The sequence below is a fragment of the Nothoprocta perdicaria genome, unplaced genomic scaffold (assembly GCF_003342845.1).
Source record: "Nothoprocta perdicaria isolate Ctin4 unplaced genomic scaffold, notPer1 scaffold_381, whole genome shotgun sequence".
NCBI classification, from domain to species: Eukaryota; Metazoa; Chordata; class Aves; order Tinamiformes; family Tinamidae; genus Nothoprocta; species Nothoprocta perdicaria.
The window spans coordinates 445,020-467,182 of record NW_020455623.1 but is presented as its reverse complement, the minus strand read 5'-3'; the positions used below and the strand labels follow the sequence as shown (position 1 = coordinate 467,182).

The 22,163-nt window shown below is 37.9% G+C and overlaps 1 protein-coding gene across 1 annotated transcript in view; it reads left to right on the top strand.

The window, feature by feature from the left end:
• The window catches only part of EIF4E (eukaryotic translation initiation factor 4E), a 21,761-nt gene extending 713 nt beyond the window's left edge, over nucleotides 1-21,048 (top strand). Inside the window, exons 2-7 of the mRNA XM_026044778.1 lie at nucleotides 7,921-8,036; nucleotides 9,782-9,877; nucleotides 11,463-11,526; nucleotides 13,873-13,986; nucleotides 16,415-16,554; nucleotides 18,403-21,048. Of these exons, the coding sequence (XP_025900563.1) occupies nucleotides 7,921-8,036; nucleotides 9,782-9,877; nucleotides 11,463-11,526; nucleotides 13,873-13,986; nucleotides 16,415-16,554; nucleotides 18,403-18,517 (645 nt within the window). The 3' untranslated portion in view covers nucleotides 18,518-21,048. The remainder of the gene's footprint in view (nucleotides 1-7,920; nucleotides 8,037-9,781; nucleotides 9,878-11,462; nucleotides 11,527-13,872; nucleotides 13,987-16,414; nucleotides 16,555-18,402) is intronic.
• Nucleotides 21,049-22,163: the final 1,115 nt, after the last annotated feature.

Here is a 22,163-nt window from a genome sequence, read left to right as displayed (position 1 = left end):
GCCGAGCCGCCCCAGCTGCGTGGCCGCTGAAATAAAGCGAACGGCGTGGCTGGGGAGCTCCCATGTGCAGCGGGAACGCGTCTTCTGGCCTGCTTTTATTTATTTATTTTGGCTGATGGTGCCCTTCTGGATCAAACTCGTGTTACTTTTTTTTTTTTTTAAACTTTTTATAGGGTCGCTTCTGTGACATGCCTAATTAAACGTTTTCCTTCTCTCTCTGCGTATTAAGTCGTGTTTGTGAAACTGTGCAGTGTTTCATAATTATTGTCCCGACCTGCACTTCCCTGCAGGGTTGAGGCAGAGCTGGCTGTGAGCTGGTAATTGTCAGTGTAATTGCACATACTTGTGTGTCACGGAGGATGGGCAGCGGACGACCTTGTACTGGGGCTTGGAGAAAAGGAGAAACTTATGGTAACTTCTGGCTGCTTCTGCCTTGCAGTCAATAGATAGTTAGCWTCCACGTTGGAGAGGCTCTATCTGGCCTTTAGATGGAAAATAATTTTAACTGGAGAAATCAACTCAGTTTTTAAATACAGACATTGTAGCTTGCCAAGGAGATGGTCTTAAGGGATGCAAATGATGTTACAGTTTTATTCTCCAAACARGAACAAAAGTTCACTTACAGGAAAGACCAAAAATCACCAGCAGATGTAAATTTCTTGACTATTGGTTCAGAAGCAGAAGAAGGTGGATTGTTAGGCAGTGACCCGGCGCACCTCCAGCAGCAGTTTTTCCCTGTTTTTTCACCATAGTCTCAAAYATTTATTTTCACTTTTGATGTCTGATATTTCTAAGCTTAAACCTATGTTTATGAAGATAAGAATGTTGTGTCCTAGGTGTTTAGCGATGGTCATAGGGCTTGGCAGGTGTGATAAATTATTTGTAATGCTGATACCCACTGGAAATTGCAGCTACACTGAGGGCCTGGTTCTGTGCCTCGCTTGGCTACAGTGCTGGCATAAGCTTGTCCCTCTGCTATTCCATTATTTTTATATACTTGTGTAGTTGCATTTTTGAAGTAGATCTAAGGCCTAAGTTAGACCAACATAGGCAATTTGTTTTGCTACACAATTTTGCTAGCAGGTTTAGTTCCCAAATGTGGTTTAACTCGGAGTGACACAGTCATTCTGACTCAGTAAAAGCAGAAGACAAGGCAACGCTTCAGACAGTTTAAGGAAGGCTGATGTTGACTGTTCTGCCAGCTATGTGTCGTTATTTTCAGATGCATTTAAATAATATATTTTCTCTTTATTCTTTTAGGGGGCTGACGCTCCTACCTAAGCTTAAATTTGATCTGACCTGATGACTGAAATCATAGATGGTTGATGTTTTAAGTATAATACATGTTTTGGAGTTGATTAATTTAGTTGTATGTGGGATTTAGGGATTGGATTGTTGCTTGATCGTTTGTGGATGCCTTTCTATTGGTGCAAAACTTGCACCTGAGTTTGAAGAGATGTGTTACTTCTATAGTAAACTTCTTGCAGTAAGAGTTACTTTGCATTAAGTATTTTATGTAACTGAAAAGTAACCTTGCTTCATTGGTTCTTATACTTAAAGGGGGAGATAAGCGAGGGAATGAGAGAAAAGGGAAATGTCAGGTACCCCTTTTGGACCTGTATGGCCRATAGTAGATGACTTAGGATGTTGCTTCCCTAGTCTGAAAAGGTATCTGAAACAATGCGAGGCACTAATGAATGTGTGGGGTTTTTTTTTTCCCCTGAATGAGGATACTATTGAAATCAATCTTTTTTTTTTCTTTTTTCTTTTTTTTTTTTTTCCTTTCTTCCTAATACCTTCTTGTTGTCACTTATATTATAAAATTTGAAGTGTTGAGAGGATGGACAGGTATTCTGGGAACTAGTTAGGAATGCTGAGGCTTCAGGTTGGGGTGCTCTAAAGGGCACCGTGGAAGCCACTAAGCCACTTTGCTTGCTGTAAGGAAAGATAAACCTGTTCTTCTGTGATTCACATCTCCAGTGCAGGAAAAACCTTCAACCTTTGCAAAACTGAAAGCTTAAAATTGTCAGTTTATCTTTCGCTACCCACACAGGGTTTGCTTATAAAGCTGTTCTATCTGAATTTGCCAGAATATTCAGGAATGTGTTCTATATTTCCAAGATTAATGTGTGGTCACTTTTGGAGCCTTTGAGGCTTATCGGATAATAGTGTACAAAAGTCCACAAAGTCAAGAACAAAGCTAATAGTAATGCTTTAGTAAACAGTAGTTTACCAAAGGTGACTTTAAAATTTATCTAAGCAAAGACTGTTACTAGAAAGCCCATGAAAATTAATTTTATGGGAGCATTTATCCTTTATCCCTATCTGGAAAGTGGGCATTGTGGTTCTCTAATTTTTATGCATCTATGGTGCATTTTGGTGGTTGTATTTAAACAAATACACTTTAGAATTTAACTCTGCTTTCTAAAGGTAAAATATGTAGGTGAAACTCTTCATTTATGTCTAATGTATAATTTGAGAACCACTTGTTTATCCACCTTTTTGCAGATTGGTAATATTTAGGAATAATATTTCTTTACAATGAAACTATTGTTTCCGAAGGTTGGTAAACCCTACAAACTAGTGTACAGCCGCAAAAGTTTGAGAGGTTTATTTCAAAATACTCCTAGAATTAAAGATATGCTGAAAGATTTTTCTTCTGTATTAGCAACAAGGATTTGGTATGTGAATTAAGCGTGGGCCAAGTTCAGACTTAACTAAAGTCTGCTACTAAATCTTTTTGCCTTAATATTGGTAGTGAGCTGCTGTAGCTCAAATCTCTATCAGGAATAAGGGGAGATATAGTATTTAAAGGTGAATTCAGATRAATCTTCCTTAGGCAAAATCTGTCTTTCATTTCTAAAATTATATTTTGAAAGCTAAGAGTTTAAAGAGACTTTTTAAGATTACTCATTTCTTAAAAATCCTGGAACCTAGTTATTTTTAAAATGTTCCTACATACTAAATGTATGGAATTTCATTTAGTAACAGATTTGAGTCCCCTAAGGAGTAGAAATGGTTTTTAACTGCTGTAAAATTACACTTGTCCTTGATTTTTAATACAGCAGCCATAAGGCAGAAAAACTACAACTGAGTAATGTTTTGTCTAAATGTGGAGAACAGTTGTTTAATAGTCTTTTAAACGGCATTCTTCAGGTTTTCTCACGTGAAGTGAATCTGAATAATTTATATATGTGGTCTGCTTTTCAGTAATTCTGCTGCTGGTATGTCCAGTACTTTTTTGTGTGTGTGACTGGAGCCTGAAAGCTTGAATGTGTCTTCATTGTTTAAAATTAATTTCTAAAGACTGGAAATATCTTAAATTTTCAGCTGAGGAAATAAAATATTGTGCTTGTTTGAAAGAGTGGCTCAAAGTATTTCAGACTTGTAGTAATTAAAAGATGGTTTTATATCTGTTTTGTCAAAGCTGTAGGGAAGAGGGGGCAAAAATAACTATCAGATGCTTTATGTCCCTCAAGTCATTTGAACTGAGGATAATTTGTAACAGGTGACTATTGGTACTTGTGTTCCAGTGGGTAAAATGCATACTTTTTATATTTTTTTCCCCCCTGTATATTTGTTCACTGCTCAGACTGGCATATTAGTTCTTGAATCCCTGCTCGCCAAAGGAATAGTGCATTTGCTTTCAGTTTAATATAGCATGCAACATGTGCATGTGGGTGTATTTAAGTCCTTCCTCCCACCTCCCATTTTTTTCTTTGTCTGGAGTGTTTTATTTATACAGAGATCTTGATCTTTTTTTTTAATTTTATTTTTTTTTAATTCATGAGTTGTTATTCTAGTTGTAATGTAGCAATAATTACCTTCAAGAAGCACAAGCACTAGGATATAAATTACGTTTGCTCTATGTGATACATGAGATGACTGGAAAATGCATTTTTCTCGTTCTGATGGAAACACTAAAGAAGAAGGTAAAGCTGTCAGATCCACCTTATTTTGGCTTAGTTCAAGAAAACTTTGGAAGCTTCATCTAGCAGTGGGGTCCCTACATTTTAGCACAGCATGCATCATCGTGATGTGTTGCGTGCTTTTGGAACCTGTCACTTTGGTAGCCGTCTCCCATGGGCTATTAGGTGACGTGCATGTGGTATGGGCAGCACCTGAAAGCACTTGGAGGAACCCAGTCAAGCGAGCTGCACTCCCAAAGTGTCAAACCTGATGAAGCAGTTTTGACTGGAGGTGCTGTTTATTTCCTGTCTCAGTGACATGCACCTTGCTTTGATACGTTGGTCATGRTGCGCTGTGGAGAAAGAGTAATGGTGCCAATTAAATCCTCAAGTGTCAGAAACGGGTAACGTGCAGATAGGCACAGTTGTCAAATGCTGAGTAGGCAAATGTTTCCTAGACTTCTGCAGGTTGATTCCTACATCAAAAAGTATGTGGGTAGTGAATAAATGTCGCTCTTAATTACATGCTCTATGAACAGAAGGACTGGCATATGAAACCTTCCAGTTTAGCTGGTCGTGCTACCTTATTTTTTTCTATCTATTTAAAAAGCAGCAAGTGTAGTGATGACTTGGTTTAATAGTAGGCTGAAAGCCAATTTTAGGTTAAAGAATATGTTAATATTTGCACTAAAGGGTTGTGAGATCCTTTAAAATCTCACAGTCCATAATAATTTAGTGTAGTGAAATTTGGCAGATTTCAATGTCTGAATTGGAAAAATGTGTAATATAACAATAAGTGATACAATATTTACAGAATAATTTATGACCTTATTTTTGCATTCTTGTAGTTTGTTGAATGATTCCAGTAGTTGGAGACCAGTAATGAACTTTGAATGCCAGTTAGTGAACATCTGGTTAGTAACACCTGGTGTTAGACTAATGGTGAGGAGTGCTTCACTATGTAAATACCTGGGCTTGGTGTTTAGAGTAGGGAGAAGAGTATGAGAGAGAAAGAAATGGGAGGCTGTATGATTAACCAGCTAAAAAGAAAATGATCTTTCCTTACAAGTGCTTGTCCTTATTTCTCTTTCCCAGGATGGCAGTGGAAGATAAAAGGTAGTGAACTGACTTTATCAAGCCTGTATCCGTGAACAACTAGAAAATGACTTTATGGTAGAAAGATCTGTTTCCAACTTCACGCTTTTTTTCCAGATTTGTTATAGCTTGCACAGCTGAGCTTATCCTTGATGGTCAGCCTTGTGGTGAAAAATCTTATGCTACTTTTGAGGAGATTCACTTTATCCTGTGTCAAGATGATAGTTAACTAGACGTTGCAAGTGAGGTGGCTATGATAACCRCTTGAAATAGTGGCTAAGCTGAGTTTTGTTACTGCTGTTTAAGAATATCGTAAGCTGCTTGTTACYGTAGTGGCTCAACTAAAACATTTGTGCAGAGTCAAATCTCTTCTGTTTGCCCAGGGTAGAGTCTTTGAATATCAATAAGTTACCTTGTGAATGGWAATTATTGGTACGCTGGGCAGATACTGAAGCTCATTGCTTGCTTTTTTTTAAGATTTTCTGTGTAGGTGCTACCTTAGTCCTTTCCAATGTTGTCTGCATTAAAGATTTGTGAAATTGCATTTATTTGTTAGCTTTGCATTTGCTGGGTAGCTTTGCACTGTTCCTTTCAGAAGTACCGTGACAATCTAGACTGAGTGTGTGTAATCAGGAAGACTTTAGGATTATCTCTTTGCATATGGAAGGCTATTTGCTGAGCCAGGTGTGAATGAAATGCTCTGTAGCTCAGGACTGTGCATTTATCAAGAGTCTATTTGATGTCATAGATCTTAGAGTAATAGTCTTAGGAAATCTATTGCCATTTCCAACTATATTTGCAAAATAGTGTAGAGTATTGTGAACAAAAGCAGACAGCACATCATCTAGTGTGTGATTTTTTTTTTCTTCTTCTCTCCCGCCCCCCCCCCCCGAAATATTGGCTACATCTTTCTGCTTTTTGTATTTGTAAGTAAAACTGGCTTGTCTTATTTCAAGAAGTCCTTGAGTTGTCGTTGTGTGAACTTTGCGGCCATGCTGTCATGTAATGCAGAATACTGTTTTGTTTGAGAAGGAAATGTGAAAATGTTTGTTTGGTATGTTTGAAAAGACTGTCTTAGTTTCTGTGGGATTCTTTTAAGTGTACTAGGGATTTTGCTTGAGATCAAAGTTGAAGCATTTATGGGTATTCCGCTTGTTTTTTTCCAGAACTGTGGATTTTTTTGGTGTATGTTGCACTGACCAAGATTTGACAGAGTCTTTAAAACACTGCCTAGTACTGTGAATTTGTCAGTGATGTGTCTAACTGAACACTTCAGAAAGTGTTCAGTTTCAGAATTTGTTGACTTTTAGTAAGAAAAACAGAGGTAGGAAATTGTGCGGCTGTTGTGTGAAAAGCCTAATCGTGCAACACTACCTGCCCCTTGAGCTATAAATCAAAAGAGTATCCTAATTGTCAGAGCTTTTGTTGAGCCTTTGTGTTTCAGTCTTCTCCCTGTGAACAGAGGAGCATGTGAAAGCACTTTTCAAATTGATTTATGTAGTATTTTGAGCTTTCGAACTTTGCTAGGGGATACTTGATTATTTTTGAGCTTAATGATATCGTTTCTTTTGAGTAAAACACAATACAACTAAATGTAATACAATTACATTTCATTTAATACAATTAAATATGTTGATTATAAAAGGAAAACCCCGTTGAGTCGTATCATCTGGATTTTCAATAGGGATTTTTCTTTTATAATGGCTAGCTGGCATTGTGAAGGCAAAGAAGTTTCTCTTATCACTGCAGATCTATTTCACTCTTCAGCAGCTTAGATGGTGCTAACCTGAAAAACTTAGGAGATTTGAGGAAATTGTTCCATTAGTTGCATGTCTTAGCATAATTTAGTCCACTTTTACATTGCTTTATTAAGACCACAAGATCTAAGCTCAGCCTTGAGTACTATTTTTGTATTGCCGCATTTAGGGATGTCTAGAGTTTTTATGTCTGGTGTAGTTAGAACATGTTTGTGTTACTGAAGTGCTGTTTTTGTGCAGAGTAAGCTGCACACAGAAAGATGCCTTTTTCTATATGTTAACAGTGGGAAATGAGCTATAGTCTTCATTCCTCATCTCTGCAATGTTCTAGCAAGGACTGCAAATTAGGGGAGATGGTGGTAACTGGAGGGAACATTTGGCTTCACAATAAAGCATTGTGTTCTCTAGTTTGAAGGAATGGCATTAGAATTTCAAACCTGACACAGTGGCTTTTGAAACTGAATCACAAGCTTGGGGGGTTCACATGCGATGAGAATATATTATGTCACTTGGTGCTAGGATATTTGATGTCTCCAGCACTTTCTTTAGCATTCTGAAAAGGACATTTAGAATCAGCTTAATCTAAGATAAATTATATGTCTAATGAAAGCTTAATTTGAAGTATTTGTGCTTTTTCTTTTTTAAGCTGACAGTAACACTTAGATTCTAAAGCTGAGGGTTGTAGTCCTGTTTAGGGTTTGTAGACATATTAATCTTCTGAATAAATGTGGTTTGTATATTTGTTTTGAGTTATACTTTGTCTGAAATGGGACAGAAAGTAATTCTTWTCTTTCGTCTGAAATTATTACTGGGGAATTAATTTATAGGGATGCATATTCTAAACAAGTGTCTTCTGTATTCCTAAAACACTTCTCAGAGCTGTGTTTTAAAACAAGATGTTAGGCAAACCATGCAGGAAGCAGTGGCACGGGAAGTTAATGGATGAGCAGCAGAATATGAATTTCTGCAGTTAGCATCAAAGGCCTGTTAGGATGCTGATGAATAAAGTGATGCAAATACTGTGCTTCTGTGAGGTGACTAACCAGAACGAATTAGAGGAGCTCTTAGTTTCAACCTTGTTAAAGTTGCTTCAAAAAATAAATTGCTTTAATGAAATGGAAAAGGAATGAATTATTAACTTTTTTTTTTTTTCCAAACAGGAAACCACTCCCAATCCTCAGCCTTCAGAAGAGGAGAAAACCGAGCCAGCACCTACAGCACCTAGTCAGGAGGTTGCCAGCCCTGAACAGTATATTAAGCATCCACTACAAAACAGGTGAATAGTTTGGAAGGGTAATGGTAATTTTGTGAAAGAATCAAGTTTGCCTGTGGCTTTAAAAGCTTTTTGTTTTGTGCATACCTTGCATACCCTTTTTTGCAGCATTTTTGTGGTGTTTCAATGGTGGATTTGAGATTTTTACCATGAATAAAGTTAGAAAGAAAATAGAATTTGTTCATGTTGTAATTTAAAGCCTGTTCAAATATTATTGTTATAGAAATTGAAATGTCTTGCAAATGTTCATGAGGCAATTCTGCAGCCAGATAATGGAAAGTAGAGCTTATGGTGCCTGATTACTTGAGAAGAATTGATACCTGTGGTAAGGCTGCTGCCAAGCAGAACTTGAAAAAAACACCTCATTCTGCCTGTTAAAGTGTCAGAGGTAAAAGACCCCTGTTCTTAGTTCTGGTCAAACTAGTCTTAACTTTGGTTTTGAAACTGCTATGCAAGAATCCATATCCATCAGCTAAGGTGTTAGATGTGGGTGCATACAGTAATAGTTGTCATTACCTTTAGGAAGTGCAGCAGAATAAACTCCCTAAAATGCATATTTGTATCATTAATGAGACACATAATTTTGCTTTTGCCTGAAACATGGAGCAAAAATTGTTATGAAAAACTACAGAAAAACCAAGCTTTCTTACCAAGAGTTTTAGCAAGAAGCTTTGTACTTGAAAACCTTGATTTGACCTTCTGCCATAAAGATTTTTAAGGTTCCAAGTTGAATCCCTTTAAAGGGACACATAATCCACTGTTAAAATGCAGGTGCTTCAAATGGGACAGATAGAAAATTGCCTTCTCCAAGAGCCAGTAAGCTGAAAAGCACTGGAATGGTCAGGTTGAAAATACTCAAGTCATAAAAGGACTCAAAATAATAGACTGATGCTTGGCAACTTCTTAAGTACTCTCCTATGAGAGAAGAAAAAAACAAGGTCTAATTTATGGCAAAGCTGAAACTGTCAAAATGAAATATGACTTTATATGGTAAATGCTTTATCAGATATCTCTTTCCAGCATTTTAAGTCACGTTCTTTAGACCAACAAAGAGTATCTCCCCTGTTCATTCCAAGTATGTGTGATGGTTTGGTTTATGGTAGTGTTCCGATACTTGTGTTTAGTGGAGAATAGTGTTGAGCATGGAGTGAAAAACTTTTAGTCTGACCTTCATGCATACAGACCAGAAAATAGAGGTTAGAAATTGGAAATTGTATAAGTGTTGTTATTTGTAAGGTTAAAGCAACTTCCTCTTTTAAACTACGACCTTCTGCTACGTGAATATTTAGGAAAGCTTCATGGTATTTATAGGTTTTGGACTTATATGAGGTAATTAGCTTTCCTAACCTTTATAAAGAACTTACTGGAAAGAGAGCTCTCAATTTGAATAGCTTTCACTATTATAGACTATAACCATTATTTGGGATTCAAGATAGAAGATAGCATCTKACAAGTGACAACAAGTAGAAATGTATGAGGCCTAGGGGTTTAGAGCATTGGAATTGCTCTTTCAGAAGTATTTAAGATACTTATCTGAATGGGTTGGTCAAGTTTCCCACAATTCTTTTAACTGGAACAAAAATACAGTTGATTTGAGAATTGGTTTGGAGATCTGAATCGTGTCGCCTCTTGCAAGTAGTCTGCTATGCTACTCTATTGAGTTCACGTTTAGTTTGGGTATAGTAATTTCTGATAACAGCTTATTTTTAATGTAATTTTCATATACTCATCTATCTTGTTTTCTTTAGATGGGCACTCTGGTTTTTTAAAAATGACAAGAGCAAAACTTGGCAAGCAAATCTTCGTCTGATCTCAAAGTTTGATACTGTTGAAGATTTCTGGGCGTAAGTAAATTTTTCTAATCTGCATAATAATCCTAGTGGATATCTTTGCCAGTTACACAGCCTTCAAATTAATCATGAGTGTTTTACAGTTTAAAGCACATTTTGCTGTGGGCATTGTGTATAATTGTACATACAAAACATAGAAGATATAGAAAGTTGTATTCTTGCAGTAGCTATCTGATACTAATGTGAATTTGTAAAATGTTCAGAGGAATCGATAGGCACATCTTGGCCTTCAGATTTCTGTACTTGGTTGAATTGTCCCTGACTGCTGGCTCAGTTAGGATCGGCAAGAAAAAAACATCATTGAAAGAACTTTATTAGAGGTGAAAGAAGAAATTGCTTTCATGCAGAGTTGAAGGTCTGCGAAAGCTATGAGAATGGGCTCAAACAGCAAGAACAAAGCTTTAGAAAAAAGACCTGTGCCATCCAAAGATATACTTAAGTTGCATTCAAATGCATGCCCATTTGTTGGGAAAATAAGGCCCATCAGCCTTATTAATACCAAAAATGAAGAAATAGCTGCCAGAGGTGTTGGACAAGTGTTTTATCTGTGCAGTCATTGGAGAGTAATAGTGTTCTGTTCTTGTAACCAGCTTCTATATCCCTGCTATAGAGGTGACAAAGAACAGTACTTTGCAGCCTGGAGGTATCTGGGGGGAGAGGACATTTTTTTTAAACTTATAGAGAGAGTTAGTTATGGGTAAGTCTTGAGCTCATATAACCAGGAGCTGACTGGATGGTTAAAAGTGCTTAACCTCGATGTCTCCAGTCAAGGTATGAAATAAATCACAATTGAGAAGTTGTGCCATCTGTCATGGTCAGAGTGGGATATAGATATGTTTAAAGGAGGAACTACCGAAATATAAGGTGAACTTAAAGGAGTGAGTGAAGTGGAAAATCTCTAATTTACTTTCTAATTTCTGTGCCTGATTTCCAGTTGTTGGAACTAGTCCTACTTGGACTATACCACAGGAGGATACTACTCCTTTGACTTTTTCTTTTCTCTTAATTTCCTAGTAGTGAGTTTAGTTTTGAATAGAGCGTATATTTTACATTTTGTTCTCTGTTTTGTTCTTGTCTTTTGAATCCATATTTCAGTTTTAAAGAGGAAGGTATATGGCATTCAATCTTTGCATATTTTATTCAATTATCAAGTTAAATCAGTCCTCTTAAATTTTCTTTGCAGAAAGAATAGCCTTAGAAATATCCTTATTCTCTGTGTGTATGTATACATATGCATATACAAATGTGCACATCCACAGCTTTATTYGCTGCCCTGAAAGTTTTCAAGTGTGTGTTCAGTTATTTTTATTCAAAATAAGTTTTAAAAGTAACAAGATTTCTGGAATATGCAGTAATACAGGAATGCAGCCTGTATTCATAAGCTATTTTCTGTTCTGCTTTAAACTTAAGAGATTAAAGTAATGCTTTGTACTGTTGTAAAGTTAATAGTTAATAAGATTGCTTTTAAAAATCTTTAATGCTGATGATTTTTTTTTATTTAGTTATATATCTTAACATACAAAGTTCTTAAAGATTTAAGATAATGCTTAGTTTTAATCCTCCTTTTTTCCTCCAATAGTTTATACAACCATATCCAGCTCTCTAGTAATTTAATGCCTGGTTGTGACTACTCGCTCTTTAAGGTATGCTTCCTAACCTTTTTGTAATGGAGTTTGGGGTGTTGATGGATGGCTTCCTGGCAAAGCAAGATGCTATCCAGATATTTTGCTTTGTGTATTTGGGAACACAGTTGTAAATTTCTGAAAGTTAATTTTTTAGAAAGTCTCAAGCAGAATCCCTCAAAATCAGTCTGATTACTAGTTCTGAAAATACAAGTACTACTTTAAAACGTGCTATCTGTAAAGGTTTTTTTACCTGATGCTATGTTTATCTTCCTTCTAGCTCTGGGATGTTTGTGCAAATATACCTCGAATCTCGTGTGTGGTTTTATAAGAGGGAAGATTTTTCCAGTGCTGTCATTTGGTGTGACATCAAAGGAGTTATAATGTCTTATAAGGTCGCTGGGAGGCTTCAAGGGGCTGCAGTCCTGTACTTTAGGAAGAATACTAAACAGGGTGCACAAAACCCCTGTGATTTCTGCACCCTCAGATAAGTGTCCTGGTTCCTTATGTATGAAATAGGAAACTGTACCCAGGACTGACACTTGAAACCTGCCAAGGTATGTAGTTTAGCATTCAAACCAGCTAATAGGAAGAGTTAAGGAGAAACTTTATGTGAAATCCTGCCTCTTGTCTGCAGTGGAGAGCCTATCTAGAGCCCTAGGTTAAATCCTGACCTCTACCAAGTGCTTCTACCACACAGGTGGTTTGGATTCACATGCTTGGGTTATCCCTTTAAATACCAGTGCCTGCTTCCTCCTTTGCTTCTCAAACATAGCCAGCAACTGGGATTCCTTAGCAGGCTCTGTGCACAGTTTGTAAACCCCAGGAGCTCTAGGCAATGAGGAGGCTCGGTGATGCTTGGCCTTGGGAAGGTAACAATATTTTGGGTGCCTGAGGAGTTAACAATAGTGAAACCTTAYGTAGCTGTGGGACTTCCAGTTGTTAAGATATATATGTTGATCAGGGTTGTTTTTAAATGTTTATTTTGAAATGCTTTTGTCTGAATTCCAAATTCCTCTGTGAGTTACTTGCATGTTTTCTGCCATTGATTTATTGTCTATCAGCCAGAACTGAATGGTTTAAATGCATGCAGCAGGTACAGCAGTAGAGGCAGCTGCTGCAGGCTTTGAGATCTGTAGCTGTTGTCCTTCAGTCTTGACCTCCTAAGAGTTCCTCTCAAGGTGATGTAGTTTGAGCTGCGCAGCTGCCTGTGAGGACTGTACATTTGAGAAAGTGAACTGACACCACCTCTGTCCTCCATGTTACTGAGCACTTCATCAGGTTTTGCCTGAAGTTCTGTAGAGCAGAGAAACTACCATGAAGACATTTCTCTGCAGGTTTATTCTGTTTAGGTGGTTAACCTGCCTTTTTTAAATTGTTATTTTATGAAGTGCAGCGTAACTGGTAGAGTCACAGCTGTCTGCTGACTGAGCATGTCTACAGCCATTAAATGCAAGACAGCTGAGACACAAATCAGAATGTGATGTGTTTGTAAGTGGCCTTTGTGAAGTTTTGGGTTTTTTTCTGTTTTGTTTGTTTGTTGTTTATTTGGAGAGGGCCTGATTCTGGTAGTTAACCAAAAAAAAAAAAAAATTTATTCTCACTGTGCTCTTGTGGGAGGCCGTTGAGACAGAATTCCAGGATGTGCATTTTGATGAGGTTGCCCTTCTCAAGGGGAGCATTCCTGTTCCACATGCAAGTGAAGCGCTTGGCCAAAACTGTCCCAAGGCCGGAAGTTAGAACAAGGTCTCAGGAATGTAACTGATTTTATCTAGTTTCATAGAGTACAAAGTGGATCACAAAATCACAGAATGGTTGTAGTTGGAAAGGACCTCTAGAGATCATCTAGTCCAACCTCCCTGCACATGCAGGGACACCTAGAGCATGTGACGCAGGATTCCATTCTGCCAAGTTTTGAAGATCTCCAAAGAAAGAGACTCCACAGTGCTCTGGGCAGCTTGTTCCAGGGCTCTGTCACTCTAAAAGTTCTTCATATGGAGATGAAACTTCCTATGTTTCAAATGATATGGAGATGAAACTTCCTGTGTTTCAATTTGTACCCATTGGATTTTCAATGAATGTTTGACTTGGCCTCTTCTCGCAGTGTTTTTTTGTTTTGTTTTGTTTTTAACAGAATATTATGTAGTCAAAACTCCTGCTAGTGTTCTAGTTCTTTCTAGAAATAAAAGCTCATTAGAAAAGATGCACTATTTAAACCAGTTTTGCTAATCTTGATATTGGCATGAGACTGTTCCTGAGCAGGTATGTATCTCAAACTATTTTTTTCTTAAGTAACTGTCTCAGATTTAACTTGTCTTTTGACTATCCCTTAAAATGAAGTGATTTATTTTTTCCTGTGCTTTGTAGGATGGTATTGAACCCATGTGGGAAGATGAGAAAAATAAGCGAGGAGGACGGTGGCTAATTACACTAAATAAGCAGCAGAGAAGAAGTGACCTTGATCGCTTCTGGCTAGAGACAGTAAGCACTATCAGCTTAATGTTGCAAYTTAAGAATTTAATTTATATTTAATGTTAAAATTGGTTTAGTGTTCTTGTGTGCTATAAACTGGACTGATGGTAACATCAGCTGTTCTGTGTATTCTGACTGTCAGACTGTATTTGAAACTTTTAGGTAGTGACATTTACTGTAAAATTAGCTGTATGTCATTGAATGCTTTCTTATAAAGGACAGAAATAAGGATAATTCTACAGGGCAGATTAACCTTTGCTGTGCAGCATGCTGGACATAACTGTAGAACTACCAGAAAATAATACTTAAAATAATAGTTCTACTCGAGTAGAGTAATAATGCAGTATTTTGTTCACTGTGGAAATTCTTACTTAGCTCTTTGCTGTTATCTTTTAGAATATGTTTCTTTAGTCATAGATATGCTTCTAGAGATTATATGGATTGCACTAAATGTGCTGGGAAAAGATAGGATTGTGGTGTCCAGAAGCCAACTCAAGACAGCCTAAAGTTGCTATGATGATGTGAGTTACGGGGGTCTGGGTTACAGCCAGTCCCAGGCAAAACAATCTCACCGAATCTCTGATGTTGCTTTTTTCCCCATCCCATTTCAAGAAACAAGAAATATTCTACCCCTTAGAGAGGGGAAAAATGACTCTCAGGTATCAAAGCAGAGGTGACCAAAATACCACAGCACTTACCAGGGTGTTTTTAGGATGTAATTATAAGAAAGGGTGATGGGTGTTATCCTGCCAGGTGATGTGGTTGCACATGAGTAAGTGGACCACGTGCTCTGTTGATTTGGTCTCCTCATTTAAATGCCTGTGTGAGGCCTTTCAACTTTCTGGGCTGTTTTGCATGGTTTGAAAAGCATGTACATAGACTTAAGGCTGGAAGTCTTAACTCTTCATCAGTAGCAAGTAATGACAGAGAGCCCAAAGACCAGTATGATACATGCACTGGAGCAGCCTTATTGCTTTTCATACCAGCAGTTCTTTATAATCAGCTTTTTTCTTACGAAAATCAAAAGCATCTTCCATGCGCACTCTCCTGTGGAACATAATTTTATTATAACTCAACCTTTACCATTTTGAAGTGCAAGTTTCATTTGAGTGACTCTCTTGTTATACAGAGATCATTAAGGATGTACTTGCCTGCAGTGCCCATTGGGCATGATAGTGCACGCTGACAATATCTGTTCTAAGGATCTTGACCAAGGATGTTGTAAATGTTTGTATGTGGCTTGAGCTTAAACTTCTCTGGTTTTCATTACTCAGCTAATATGTGCATTCTGCATTTGGGTGTAACATTTAAACCAAGTATAATTAGACATACTTTATTAAGTAGCACCCTTTGTCCGTTTGGTACTTCCTTGGTGGAGTCGGCCCTTGCAGCTGTCAGTGATGCTGAAAGACCTGCTTTGTTCTAAATGTTGCAAGATAGTCTTGAATTTCTAAATAGCAAAAGCAATTCTGGAAAAAAATTAATCTATCGACAGCATGTCTAACATGCACAATGCAAATGAAGTAAACAGGCTTCCGTTTTTATAGTCTTCCTGCACTTTGAAGTATTCACTTTAGTACAGAAGGGAAAAGATGAATTTCTTTTCTATCAGAAATTCTCAATTTTAAGTATTTAAATTATTTATATACAAATTTAAAAGCAGAGGTTTTAAGCACTCCCTTCGTGATGTGACCTAACTTAATCTGCAATTCCTGAGGTATAGCACCAATGCCATTTAAAACTTTTACTGTTAGAGATCCAGTGGGAGAAATCTCATATTATAGTCGTTCTGGACTTGCAGCACTATTCTTGATGACCGATTTCTACTTTACAGTCTGTGGAAACTCTGAAGCTTCCTAAGTGTTTTGCCAAGAAATATCATTTCATTAAATAGCACTTTCAATTTAACTGACAACCTAATTTATTTCTGAGTTGTTATACTTAGAACTCAGGTCAGAACTTAGGTAGCTGGCTCATTGTACCAGTAGCTCTTAATAAGTTCTTCCAAGCTAAAGAATGTAAACACTTAAAACTTGAGCCTTCTTCTATGTATATTTTAAGGCTTGTAAGTTTATTTTAGGATAAAATCATTAAATATTATTTTTACATGTTTTTAGATTTTATGGTGGGGGAGACACTGCGTAAATGACCAACTGTATCACTTAAAGGTTGCAGCTGCCAGGACAGAAGGAGGAAAAACTGAAAAACTCAAAAGAAATCGTAGGAAAATCTATTACAACTGAGTTTACATTTGCTCATAACATTGGCTGTTGAAACGATACTTGGATAAAAAGGAGACTCTTGTTGTATGGCAGGTGGCTATTAGCAATAAAATTTAATAGTCCTCCAAGTGTTTTATGGACACTGAAACCTTCTGTGTAGAGTTGGGTTCTGACTGTGAACTGCTGCCTTTTAATGCTCCCTCTTTATTTTGTAGCTGCTGTGCCTTATTGGGGAGTCGTTTGATGACTACAGCGATGATGTATGTGGTGCTGTTGTTAATGTTAGAACTAAGGGTGATAAAATAGCAATATGGACAACTGAATGTGAAAACAGGGATGCTGTTACGCATATAGGGTAAGTAGCGCAATCCGTCTCTCTCATACATATGTGAAATTAAATGCATTTAAAGACAGCCTGTTTACCTGATATGAGACTCCATGCTGAGTATTTGAAGTGAATTTTGAGTACAAGGAAATGCTCTTTCATAAAAGCAGACAGAGGAATACAGAGCTGTATCCAAAGTTCAAGCAATTCTGTACACAATAGTTCGCGTTTTTGTATGTAGTTTTTGTATGTTAGTAACATAACTTCTGTGCACTAATCTGTAGTTTGGGAAGAATGAAAAATGGAATTCAAGTCTTGGCAAAAGCTTTTCATTTCGGAACGAGGCATTGTAAGTGGCCTCCAAGTAACGTAGATCCTATTACAGCTTGTCAGTGTGTGGTGGTTTTTGGTGCCAGTAAGGCACTGTTTAGCTTTTTCTAAGGAAGTGGTGGTGCATAGAGGTAAGGGAGGGAGGGTACTGTAAATTAAGTCCACTAGAGTGTCTTTGTACTTGAAGGTAAGCTGGATAGTGATCTGTTCTAAAACTTGCAGATGTTTTCGTACACTCTTGTCTCTGCTTAAATACAAACCAAATAATTAGGCTGTTTCATGGATTTAACATGAGCAATAGCGCTTTAGCCTTTACTCTGCCAAGAGAAAACAATCATCTCTTCTCAACTTATGCATTTTCCCTAGCACAAATTCAAGATAATACTCACATTTGCTAGGTAGTAAGCATTGCTAAAGCCTGAAGACTCTTCACGCTGTAGTACTGATACTCTGAAGTTACTCTACAGTCCCTGAAGGCCTCTTGAATATTTTTGGTGGTTTGCATAGGTTGGCTTCCCAGCTGAGCAAATCTTGTTTCAGGCCATACCTTTTAACTGCCAGGTGTGGTAGTTGGCCAGTGCTCTGTGTTTACGGATACCTCTGTGACACGCTTGTCAGCTAGGTCATTGTGGATCCGTTGGGGGCTGCCTTACTTAAGGTAGGGATTTAATTCCCATATAATATTTTTCTGACTAGGGAGGTCAGAAAACAGAAGGTCAGAACCAGGCATGCTGCACTATTATATACCCTTTGCAGATACAGACTAACTGTCAAACTTAGGAGACTGAGTGCATTTTGAATGGCATTGTTAATGCTGCATTTGAGAGAGTTTGTCCAATGGCTTAGAACTTGAAACCTACAGACATTGGAACTTTGCCTCTAAGGTATATGTCCTGTACTAAGAATGTGCAGTGTGTATCTCTGGGCAAGGAAGAGCTCCTGCTGCTTCCCCTTGCATCCCAAGATCAAAGCTGTTTTATTCCTGAAAGCTCTTGTGGAGTAGCTGCTGGTGACCGCAGTGAGTTCAGTGGGGTCTGACATTGCTAAAGTGTTGACAAAAGTGCTTTCTGTATGTAATTAAAGAAAAGGCAGCTAGTGTGAGCGACTAGAGCTTGTGGGGTAATGAAACTGGCTGTGTTCTAGGGAATTGCTTTTTATTTGGTTCAGATTACTGTCTCAATGCTGCTGAAAAGGTGGGACAGTGTTTCCTTATTGCTGTGCTGTTGCTATATGTGAGAATACAACTTGCTGATATTGTAAAATCCCCGTGAATTAAATGTTCTACGTTTATGCAGGCCTAGTAACTATTTTGAGGCAAGACCTTGTCTTGTTTTATGTTAAGTTGCTTTTCATGCAGCGGTGTGTACTGAAAATTGATACGAGAAACTAGAAAAATCCTATGTGATGCCTTGTGTTCATACCTGTGAAGCTGTTCCTAAATGGGTAACTAGTCTTTCTTTAGACACTATCAGATCTAAAAGTAGATAGTGCTGCTATAATCCTTTCCTAAGAGCTTTGCTTAACCTGTTGTATTTTTTTTTCCCCCAGGAGAGTATACAAGGAAAGATTAGGACTTCCTCCAAAGATAGTGATTGGTTATCAGTCCCATGCAGACACAGCTACTAAGAGCGGCTCCACCACTAAAAATAGGTTTGTTGTTTAAGAAGACACCTTCTGAGTATTCTTTCATAGGAGACTGCGTCAAGCAATCGAGATTTGGGAGCTGAACCAAAGCCTCTTCAAAAGCAGAGTGGACTACATTTAAATTTGATTTCCATCTAAATGTTGCTAARATGTGTGAGAAGTCTCATTTGCCTTTGTCTTGTACTTCTGTGTTCGATTTTTTTTTTTTTTTTCCCCCCCCCCTCTATTTTGGCTGAAGTAACCGTTACCAATCAATTCCAGTACACTTCACCTCCCCTTTTCCCCCAAATCCATTAAAGGTTTTCCCTGGCCCACTCTGTAATAGCTTGGTAGAAACGTTACTATTACAAGAAAAAAAAACCCAAAAAAAGCAGTTGTTTATCCACAGTATTCAGAAAAGAAGTTGCATTTCTGTACCTGCAGGAAATTACTCTGTTTTACATTTGCATTGTATGCAGTAACATTTTGCCGGTTTGGAAAGAGTATGGTGCATACAGTTTTCTAGCAATTTTTTTATACAGCATCATCTTTGCTGTAACCTTATGCTGATGGCTGCTAGATTAATTTATTTGTTTTCCCTATTTGATAACATTAGTGATATTTTGATTTCAGTTGTTTTTGCTCATGTAACATTGGTGAAGAATCTGGGAATATGACAAAGGTGGAATAAACATTAATTTTGTGCATTCTTTGGTAATTTTTTTGTTTTTTTGTAACATCAAAGCTTTGCTACAAATTTATGCATTTCAGTCAAATCAGTGATCTGTTTGTGTGATTTCCTAAACATAATTGTGGATTTTTTTTAAATGTAACACCATAATTTACATTCCTTACTAGAAATAGTATGTCTGTTTTTGTATCTTATGCTGTATTTTAACACTTTGTATTCCTTAGGTTATTTTGCTTTGGTTAAAATGGCTCAAGTAGAAAAGCGGTCCCATTCATATTAAGACAGTGTACAAAACTGTAAATAAAATGTGTACAGTGAATTGTCTTTTAGACAACTAGATTTGTCCTTTTATTTCTCCATCCATACAGCAAGTATTTGTACTTATTGTGACGAGGCAGTCTCTGCTATGGCTTCTTCTAATGTAGTGTGTCTTCCAAGAAAGATCAAGTCTGGAGCTATAGTTTACTATGTTTATTAAAACTTTTAATAAACCTGTTAGATAGCACTCTTAATCAAAGTGAAATGATCTTGATGTGGCTACTGTTTTTTTCTTAGTAGCTGGTCTGACTGATTATGCTGTGTGCTTTTTCTCTTGATTTTGTGCACATTGACAGAAATTCAAAAGTACATGGAAAGCTCTCTGGTTTCATGTGGGAAATGAAGTACAAGTGTTCAAGTGAGTGATTTTCTTTTAAAATACAATTGCTGTTTGAAGTACAAGTCAACAGAGCTAGACACRTGGCCACAGAACAAATGAGTGTCGAGATTTAGGTGGTTTGCTGTTAGGTCTCTCCTGTAATGTGAGGAAGCTTTCTCATGGGCCTGAAAACTGCTGTGGCAGTTGTGGATATGTTTGGTTTGCTGGTTTGGAGAAAATTTTGGAGGAGGACAGGGAATTGGCCTTCTGGTTTGGAGTGCAGTGTAAGATGATGTGTTCCATTCCACTCTAAAAGTAGAGCGAAAGGCAAATTATTGGTAATCTTGTCATCTTCCATCTATAAGGTCCTTTAGGGTGTTGCCAGGGTTATTCAGCTAATCTTCAGTCAAACGAAGGCAGATATTCATACTCTATTTTGATCCTTAAATGTTAGCACCTTCAAGGAAGCTTAGTCTCTGATGATGTAGCTGCAGCTGAATCGGGCTTTTAAATCTGCCTCTGAGGGACTTGAGTGTTTGTGTGCTGAGCTGGATTCAAACACTTCCTTGCATGTTTTGTAAGAAATGTATGTCTTAAAAAGGCATATTTTGTTTACAGTAAAGTGGTGTTGTATTCACTTCCCAATCGTCCTTCTATCCATGAAGCACTTAGTAGACATACAACTACACTGTGTTCTCTGTGCCTGTTGTTGGTGTTGGAGGTGTTGCCTCGGTGTTGGAGGTGGGGCCGTTTGTTCTGGTGTCTGTTGATGCAGGTGCCGCTGGCTGCCTGTCCCCCTTCTGCAGTGCACGAGCGGGCTCTGGTTGTCTCTGTTGAACAGCAAGGAATTCCTGCCTACTATTTCCCAGCTTACGATTAAAGTAAACTCCTCAAGCTCCCGTTTGCTGAACTGCTGCTGTTCACTGTCATCAATCTCAAGTTGAGCAATGATTTTAATGGCTTTGCTGTTTCCTAGCAGGCTAGCGTGCGTGTGTGCGTACCCTAAATCAGTAACGTCTGTGCTTGTGAAAGTAAAGATGGATCTGTCTCCTGAGTGGTAACACGAGATTGTCTAGGTGTGTGTGATTTGGGAGCAGTGGAGCAAGGCTCCCTAAAATCAGCACAACCAAATTGAGAAGTCTGTGTAATGCAACCCTTTATAAACAGCTTGGAGATTAATTGATGTGCTGTTGGGAGAAGCGGGGTTAGTATTTGATTTCACTGAGAGACTGAATAGAGCATCAGTCAGGGCAGCTGCATGACATTTGCTCAAGGATCACTGGTGTTTTTGGTGTGGTCTCAGGTTTTGAGTCTGAAGCTGCTTAAGCAGATTCACTGATTTTGGACCAGCTTGCACTGGAAGGTGAAAACTTGTGGTGGGTTCCTTTGAGGCCCTTCACAGTGTTGGGATAACTCTTTTTTCTGGGAGACTTGGGTGAAAATTGAATTGCATACTTGCTTTATCAAATACCTAAGCTGTGCCTTTAAGTCATTGCCAGAAGAAACAAGTGGCCGTGAATTTATCTTTCTGTAACTTGTCAATTGCTTTGTGCTTCATACTCCATGTTCTCCTGATGATATTGGTGTAGTTTGTGTCTTTATATTATGGAAGGAAGCTGAGAGCTTTCCACTCTATACATGAATAAAATGGCCACAGGGTCATAAAAAAGGAAAAAGCAGTATAATGTTAAATTTAATACTCCAGCTGTAATTAAAAATATGTAATGTATGTAACTAAACTTCTAGCCAAGTTGGGTAGCTGCTGTCAAAACGTTGGTGTGTTAGAAAGCCTAAGAAGACTAAAGAATAAACATTTGAAGCTTCTGTTCTGAATCGTTCTTAAATGGTGCAAAACCTGTACAGTAAGAAAACAAGGCAAAAATGAGTGCAAAAACCTCAGAGAGGTGTCAGAATGTGGCAAAATAGCCTGTGGAGGAAGGGGAGAGAGACAAGGAGGGTCTGTCAGTTAACACGTGTGGGGTTCCTTGGTGCTCCAAGTCTTGGGCTGTGCGGTGCTTCTGGATCGTCCCTGCTTGTTTGTCCTGCTGCACTGTCTGTCGGGCATTGCAGGCTGTTTCTAGCTCAGGAAACGTAAATTTAAATRAGTTACCCAAATTCTGGGAATTTGGAATAATAGTTTGTAGCAAAGCTTGGACTTACGTAAAAACTTTCTGTTATAATGGAACTCTTCCTGCAGAAAAGCTTGAAAAAAAAATAATTTTGGGCTCCATTGCACCTTTTCTAAAGGGGGAAGAAAAAAAGGCATTGTATTTTAACACATTGGAGCGGGTGGTCTCGTTAGTACTATTAGGATGTGTGCAATATAACCCCTTGATTCCAAGGACATGACCTTCGGAG